The 8,270-nt window shown below is 49.9% G+C and overlaps 1 protein-coding gene across 12 annotated transcripts in view; it reads right to left on the bottom strand.

Moving 5' to 3' along the window:
- Nucleotides 1-456: 456 nt before the first annotated feature.
- VRK3 (VRK serine/threonine kinase 3) overlaps nt 457-8,270 on the bottom strand; it is a 37,193-nt gene continuing 29,379 nt past the window's right edge. For 7 of the 12 annotated variants that reach the window (XM_049108851.1, XM_049108874.1, XM_049108862.1 and 4 more), the window contains 2 exons: nt 6,259-6,317; nt 3,444-3,625 (listed from right to left, as the gene is read on the bottom strand). In XM_049108851.1, the coding sequence (XP_048964808.1) occupies nt 3,444-3,625; nt 6,259-6,317 (241 nt within the window). Of the gene's footprint in view, nt 829-3,443; nt 3,626-3,708; nt 3,758-6,258; nt 6,318-8,270 lie in introns of those variants that run through there. The other 5 variants (XM_049108865.1, XM_049108869.1, XM_049108871.1 and 2 more) reach the window with 3 other exon arrangements.

The following is an 8,270-nucleotide window of genomic DNA, read 5'->3' as shown; positions in this document are numbered from 1 at the left end:
GATGGGTGAGGGCAGCCCCGGTGGCGCAGCGGTTTAGCGCCGCCTGTAGCCCGGGGGGTGATCCTGGAGACCCGGGATCGAGTCCCACATCAGGCTTGTTGCATGGAGCCTGCTTCTCCCTCTGCCTGTGTCTCTGCCTCTCTCTCTCTCTCTGCGTCTCTATGAATAAATAAATAAAATATTTTAAAAAATGGATGGGTGAATGGGTGGTTGGTTGGATGGAAGAATGGATGGCTGGATAAATGGACAGTTGAATAAGTGGATAGGTGGGTGACTAGATGGAAGAATGGATAGATGGATGGATGGATGGATAAATGGATAGACGGGTGGGTGGGTGGATTGGTATCTACATAAACTTTCAATATATGGATGAAAGGTTGAAGGGATGGACAGCTGGAGAAAAAAAGTAAACTTTTCCAAAATGAACTCCTTTTGCAGACACTTGACTCTCCACGCTCCAATGAAACAATTTATTACCAAAGCATAATAGTGCCAAGAGTAGCAGGAAGGGTCCCCATGGAGGGGACTGGCTCACCTCCTACCATGAGTTGGGGGTCTTCTCTGTCTACAACCCCAGTGGCTGGTGGGAGATGACAGCTGAAAGGATGGGACAGTCGAACTGAGGAATTCACATTATCTGGAGCTTAACTGCTGGGTTCTCTGAGGCTAATCAAGATTGATTCATAGTGTGGTTTAAGCAACAGCAGGCATAGGCATGTGCATTCGAGGGATCTTTCCAGAAGCATATCTGTGATACTACAGCAGGCCTTCAGTCACATTTCTTGCATTGTTTTTTTTTTTTCTATTTCAAACCTCGAGTCAAAAGTTCTGAAAGACAATAAAAATGGCTGTTAGTATCTTACTCATTCAAGGAGCACCAATGAAACCCCTACTGTGTGATGAACACTTTCTAGAGGTTGGTGATACTACCATGAACAAGAACAAGAACCTAGGGGATCCCTGGGTGGCGCAGCGGTTTGGCGCCTGCCTTTGGCCCAGGGCGCGATCCTGGAGACCCGGGATCGAGTCCCACGTCGGGCTCCCGGTGCATGGAGCCTGCTTCTCCCTCTGCCTGTGTCTCTGCCTCTCTCTCTCTCTCTGTGTGATGACTATCATAAAAAAAAATTAAAAAAAAAAAGAACAAGAACCTTTGTTGGACTTGGAAGAGGGGGTAGACACTACAAATTAAACATCCCCACTTCTTTCCAGAAGGGGATGAGGCTGTGTGGAAAACCAGTAGTGTGATGAGGGGGTGGGGAGGTGCCTCACGAGAGCAGTCAGGGAAGGCTCAGGTCTGAGAGTCAATAATGAGAAGGAGCAAGTCATTCAAAGATAAAGGGAAAAGGTGTTCCAGACTGTGAGAATGGCAAGTGCAAAGGTCCTGAGGTGGGATCAAACTTGGCCTGATTTAGGATCTGAGGGGAAGGTAGTGTGGCTGGCACAGAGTGTACGGGAGAGGTTGAGGGGACGAGGGGAGGTCAGCCACACAGGACCCCGGCAAGGAGCTTCCATAAAGCAGAAGTGGGATGAAAAGCAGAGGTGGGATGATCTTCCAGTTACTCCAAGGTCACCAGGTTCTTTGAATAGCATCTCCTCATTAAGTTCCTAACCTTGGGACAAACCTGCTACTGAGCAGACTTATTCAGTTTCATATCCCAAACCACAAGGACCCTGAAAAGGGATGTTAGGTTCTGAGGGTTTTTTTTTTTTTTAGATTTTATTTATTTATTTTTGAGAGAGAGAGAGAGAGAGAGAGAGAGAGAGAGGCAGAGACACAGGCAGAGGGAGAAGCAGGCTCCATGCAGGGAGCCCAACGTGGGACTCAATCCTGGGCCTCCAGGATCACGCCCTGGGCTGAAGGTGGTGCTAAACCACTGAGCCACTGGGGCTGCCCGTTCTGAGTTTTAAATTTTCCATTGCACCAGGCGGACAGGGAGGCACCGCAGGACCAGCCAGCACCCACAAGGAGACCTGAGTCTCGGTCTGTTAGATTTGGGTGGAGTCTCTGTGCAGCTGGCCAGTGAGGGGCAGGTGGGGTCCCAGACAGGCCAGACAGAGGAGATCCCACCCTCATAGAGCTCAGAACCAGTAGGTGGCTATGACAGGTGACCTTGCGGTTGGCCATCCCCAGGGTGATCCTGGGAGAAGGGCAGAGGCAGAGACCTGAGGGGATGGGCAAGGGAGGCTGGCAACCTCCTGGAGGGATAGGGTAAGTGAGTGAGGGTGTGCGCAGGGTGGGGGCGGGTAGAGGTTTCCTGGACAGCTGGGGGACACAGCAGCTGTCTGCAGCACTGGAGAGATAGGCAATGGGCAATCTGTGTGGGTGGAGTCATGTTTTCACTTTTGCAGAGTCTCTGTGCTGGGGGCCAGCTGTGTGTCATGGGGCATTGAGTGGCATCCCTGGGCCTCTACCTATTCAATGCCAGTGGCACCCTTTCCCCAGTTGTGACAACCAAAAGTGTTTCCAGACACTGGGGCACAACATGGCCTCCATCTGAGGACCCCTGACTTTGGACAAACACTGAGCTTTTGATTCCAGCTAGCCACCAAGACCAGAAATTATAACTCTTGGACGGAGGAGGGCCTGGGGGCCTCCGAAGCTTCTCTTCGGAACAGGTCCACAAAGCCTTGCCAAAATTAACTGTCGAATTAATTAGTTTATGTAGTCTTGACCTTCCCCCAACGTCTTTACACTCTCACGGGGGCTGATGGGAGTGCAGACAGGTACAGGGCTCCGATGGGGAGCTATCCAGTTCTCTCTTGCAGAATAAGAACCCCCTTCACAGACACACACGAGCTCACCCGAGTGAGGCCTGTGCACACAGGTGTTCAAAGCCACACTGCTTGTAAAACAGACCCCCCACCCCCGCCCGGGAAACCAAGCAAATGCCCAGCCACTGGTTCTAGAGGGTATCCTTCCAACCCACAAGGAAGTCTGGTGCTGCCATATACAAGGTTGTGGGCCACAGGGGAGAGCAAGGTGGCACTGGGCACAGAACCAGCGTGTTTGGTGGTGGGGTGGGGAGACAGGGAGTCAACTCGAAGGAAAGCAGAGGCTACAGGTGGTGGGATGGACGGATGGAGGAATATTTCCTGAGGGCTGAAAGGTTCAAGAACCCTGTGGAAAAATCCAGTATCTAACTGGGAAGTTGGCTCTGGAGTAACCATTTAACGGCATCTGGGAGAGTGCATGCGTGGCTCAGTCTGTTGGGCATCTGCTTTCCCCTTGGGTCATGATCCCGGGATGCCAGGATCAAGCCGGCGGGCTTCCTCCTCAGCATGGAGCCTGATTCTCCCTCTCATCCCTGCTCATGCTCTCTTTCGCTGTCTCTCTCAAATAAATAAGTGAAAAAACTTAAATTAAAGAAAAAAGCATCTGGGAAAGCAGGGTTGGGGGCATGGAGGGCTGTTAAGACTCACGAACTCCTCCCACTGGAACCTACCTAGGGTACCATCTGGAGGTCCACGGGGTCGTAGGCTGACACCCGCAGGTCCTGCAGCAGGGCTTTCAGATTGTTCCTCAGCATGACGTAGGGTGGCTTCTCATCATATTGGAGGGTCATCACCACCTTCATGTACTCCTGCAGGGTCTCTGTGGTCCAGATATCCCCGTCACGGGAGAGGCCTGAGAGGGGGCCCAACCCAGAGCCTGGGAGGCTGTGCCTGTTTGCTCAGTGCTTCTTCTGCACCTGGAACTGCCTCAGGCACTTAGATTAATTTTTTTTTTTTTTTTTTTTTTTTTTGTAAAACATCAAACCTATGCAACAGTAGAACAGTATCACCAACACCAGCATACCCATCATCCAGTTTCAACAACTCACAGCTGATCTCATTTCCCCTCTGGTATTGGTAAAGCAGAGGCCAGTTAATTATATCATTTTACCTATAAACCTTTAGTGTGTATCTCTAAAACAGGAGTCAGCCACTTTGAAGTGTCAGAGTGGTGGCACCTGGGTGGCTCAGTGGTTGAGCATCTGCCTTTGCTCAGGTCACGATCCTGGGATCTTGGGATGAGTTCCCCATCAGGCTTCCCGCAGGGAGCCTGCTTCTCCCTCTGCCTCTTTCTGTGTGTCTCTCATGAATAAATAAATAAAATATTTTTTAAAAAGTGCCAGAGGGTAAGCAGTTTTGGCTGTGTGTGTGTGTGTGTGTGGTCTGTGTACCACAAAAGCAGCCAGAGATGACAGTAAAGCCAGTGGTCAGGTTGTGAGGCCAGACAGGTTTGTTTTACAGATGCTGTAGCCTCATTTTAGACAAGTTTAATGTACCATGAAATGTTCTTTTGATTTTTATCCCTCAGCTATTTTTTTTAAAGATTTTATTTATTAGAGAGAGAGAGAACAGGCAAGAGAAGGAGCAGCGGGGAGAAGAAGGAGGGGGAGGGGGGAGTGGGGGGAGCAGCAGGCAGAAGGAGAAGCAGGCTCCCCATTGAGCAGAGAGCCTGATGATGGACTTGATCCCAGGACCCTGAGATCATGACCTGAGCCAAAGGCAAATGCTTAAGTGACTGAGCCACTCAGGAGCGCCGCCAACACCCCCCCCCCCGCCCCCTGCCACAGCCATGGGCTTGGCTTAGAATGGCTAAGACTCAGGGAGCTAACCCAGGGGTTCATTCTTCAGCGCCCAAGAACCCAAGGCTAGAGGGAGGGGAAAGTGACTTGAAGAGCAGAGCCATAATCAGAACCCAGGATTTCAAGGTAACAAAAAATGAGCCCTTACAGAGCCAGAGGAGACAAACTATCTGTTTCTTTCTGCCTCCTCTTTAGAGGGCAATGTGGAAGTTCTACAGAAGAGGCACTAGGAAAAAAATAAAAAGTCTAAATCTCCAATCATGGAGATTTAAAAATCATGGTTTAGAGCAGCCTGGGTGGCTCAGCGGTTTAGCGCCGCCTTTGGCCCAGGTCATGATCCTGGAGACCCGGGATCGAGTCCCGCGTCAGGCTCCTTGCATGGAGCCTGCTTCTCCCTCTGCCTGTGTCTCTGCCTCTCTGTGTGTGTCTCTCACGAATAAATAAAATCTTAAAAAAAAAAATCATGGTTTAATGGGGCACCCGAGGGGAGGCTCCTGCTCAGTGGAGAGCCTGCTTCTCCCTCTCTGCCCCTCCCCTCCCACTCGTGCTCCCTTTCTCCTGCACTTACTCTCTTTCTAATAAATAAATAAAATCTTAAAATAAAAAGATGGTTTAGCCAAATCACGAATATTGTGCAGCTGTTTAAAAAAGGCTACAATGGATCTAGGAGTAAGAACACAGAAAAGCCAGTGTCGAATGGAAACAAGATGTTGACCAAAATGTGTGTAAGGTGAGCCTATTTTCATTTTTTTTAAATAACAGTTTTGTAAAAACAATGGTTTTGTAAAACAAAACCACGTGTGCATATATTTGTCTATGTTTGCTTCATACACAGAGGAAGAACTGGCAGCAGATTGTAGGGGTGCGGCTCCTCCCATCTTGGTGCCGTGTCCCTTTGCAATGTCTGCGGCTTCTCTCATCTCATGAGGTAGAGACACCTGGTCATCTGCTGAGTCAGAGTCAGCCTTGTGACTTGCTTGAATGTGGCAGAGTGGTATCTTGGGACTCCTGTGCTCTGCAGCTTCCACTCGTGTCCTTTTGGAAAGTTGTCCTAAGAGTTCTTTGTGAAGAAGCCCAGAGCTGAGGCCTCCCAGGCCTGCCAGTGACAAGCCAGCGCCAGTCGCCAGATGGGAAAGAGGAGCACTTGAACAAGCCTGCCCCAGTTGAGCCATCGGATGGCAGCATCAGCATGAATAATTCCTCCTCCCTACTTACCCAAGGACCAGGAGAAAAATCACCAGGCAGGACCTGGCCCATATTTCTATCCCAAAGAAATTTTCATAGAGAAATACAATTTTGTGTGTGTGGTTGTGTATGTGCATGTGTGCTGTTATTTAGAGACACTTCTGAATTTTGGGGTCAGGCAATATTTTTTTTTTATTTTTTTATTTTTTTAAATTTTTATTTATTTATGATAGTCACACAGAGAGAGAGAGGCAGAGACACAGGCAGAGGGAGAAGCAGGCTCCATGCACCGGGAGCCCGACGTGGGATTCGATCCCGGGTCTCCAGGATCGCGCCGTGGGCCAAAGGCAGGCGCCAAACCGCTGCGCCATCCAGGGATCCCAATATTTTTGTTTTTAAACGATGGGCATATATGCACATGGAGAGGCAATGCCAGGATGGACCCACGCCACCTGGTCCCCACCAAGGCCCTCAACGCTTCCTTTCCCCTTTCAGGACATACCTGAGGGACACATCCAGCGACTGCACTGTCCCACGAGGGTCTCCGGGTTGTCAAGAAACCTGACAGGACAGGGGCGTTTGCAAGACGTCTTTTAGGGAAGGAAGAGCAAACTTTTAAAGCAGAATGTCTAGCAGGTGTACAGTAGACTCCTGTTATTTGGGGTCACTCTCCTGTAGTGTGTCCTCCAACACCAGATTAGTAAATGCTTTTAGGGGAAACATAGCATCAGGTTCCTGTGAGGTTCTGGTTACAATGTTTTCACTGTGACTTCAATTGATCATTACTTAAGTTTGTCTTCTGTGTGTTTGGGTTTAAAGATACTTTAATACACTGTTGATTTATTCACACTGAACTCACAGCTAGCAGCACTAGGACTCATGCCTGAAGGAAACTCACAAACACAGGTATTTTCTCTGTAAGACACGTCTCAGCCTTCTTACACTTCAGGGACACTAGATAGCTCTTCAGCACTGAGTGTGGGACCTTTTTAAATAGTGAAATCACCAACAAAAAGCACAAAAATCTGGAAAGTGTGGCATTAAAAGGACTGCATAAAGGATCCTTGTTTACGATGTGAGATTTGCAATGAAAAGGCAGAGCATCGCCTTTTTCAGCCTCAGCTGGGACTGCATGCATCAGATGGCTCAAAATTTTCGCTACTCTGTGTGTGTCTGAGAATGATCTAGAAAGCACTGTGAGTACTGATTCTGGTGAATTCACAAATACAGAATCTGTAGATAACTGAGGGTTGACTATCTTCCTCTTTATAAATGCACACGTGTATTTGTACACACACACACACACACACACACACAAACCGTCTTGGTGGTCCACTCAAGAAAAATAGAAATTCATCCACTTCCCTTGCTCCGTCCTCACAGTCCCAGCCCACTGGTCCTCACGGTCCCAGCCCAATGTATCTTCTCTGGCCTGGACCACCGACCTGGCTCCCCACTCTCCACACAGTGCCTGGGTGCTGTCCTTGTCTCCTCCAACCCAGCCCAGAGGTCCCCAAGCTCCACCTTCCTGTTCCCTGACCCTCTCTGTCTAGTTCAGGCCTCATACTCTCTCCCTGGACCTCAGGCTTCCTCCCCAGTTTCCTGTGCATCCCCCACATGGCAAAACAGAGTTTTGATGCCTGGAACTGACTCTGTCCCTTCCTGCTCACAGCCCTCAAGGGACTCCCCAGTGCCCTGGGGAAAACCCCCAAACCCCCAGGATGTAGGGCTGCCAGTCCCTCTGAGTTTGTCTCTCTGACTTCCTCCTATTGTCATATGCTTGGGTCACACCAAATCCCTTCTGGTCCCCCATCTAGGTCAAGCATCCACCCACATCTCTTAGCTTTGGCACATATTGTTCCCTCTGCCCTGGACGGTTGTCACCCATCTTGGCCCCCAGCAGGTGGCTGCTCTCCCTTCTGGACACTGCTCAATGGCTGATCGTAGTCCACGGATGCCCTAAGGCAACTGTCAAGACACAGGACGGGCCAGGTCTGACCTTCCTCTCTCCTGGCAGCCTCAGGATATGTGTGGCAAATGGCTGAGTGATGGCACCCAAGAGCTGCACCCCTAGCGTGCCATAAATTACATGAGCAACTCTACCACTGGCTGTTGGGAGGTGGGACCTCCCTGCCCAGCCTGCTGCTTTAAGAGCAGGGACCAAATCCCAGGGGCACCTGGGCTTTCCCAGAAGAGGATGGGTCCATCAGAAAGCCTTGGAGAATCAAAATGTCTCCCTTTTATTCATTCATTCCATCGTGAACTAGAATGTACGGAAACTGAACAAATGTTGAACAAAAAGGCAATGCACACCGGTAAAGATGACCCAGAGGACAAGTTAGGGTTCCAGAAAATGTGCATGTGGCAACATCGCCCCCTCATGGTCTTTTGTGTTACTGCCTCAGGTCTTGGGCCGGATGCTGGGAGGGGGGTAGGAAATTAGCATTTCACCACGGAGAATCTTGAGATTTCCGACCTTCCCCCTCTGTGGTTGTGGTCGGGATCTGGGGCTTA

The sequence above is a fragment of the Canis lupus genome, chromosome 1, assembly GCF_003254725.2.
Source record: "Canis lupus dingo isolate Sandy chromosome 1, ASM325472v2, whole genome shotgun sequence".
Taxonomy (NCBI): Eukaryota; Metazoa; Chordata; class Mammalia; order Carnivora; family Canidae; genus Canis; species Canis lupus.
Note: the sequence above shows the minus strand (reverse complement) of the source record. Positions and strands in the feature narration are given on the sequence as shown.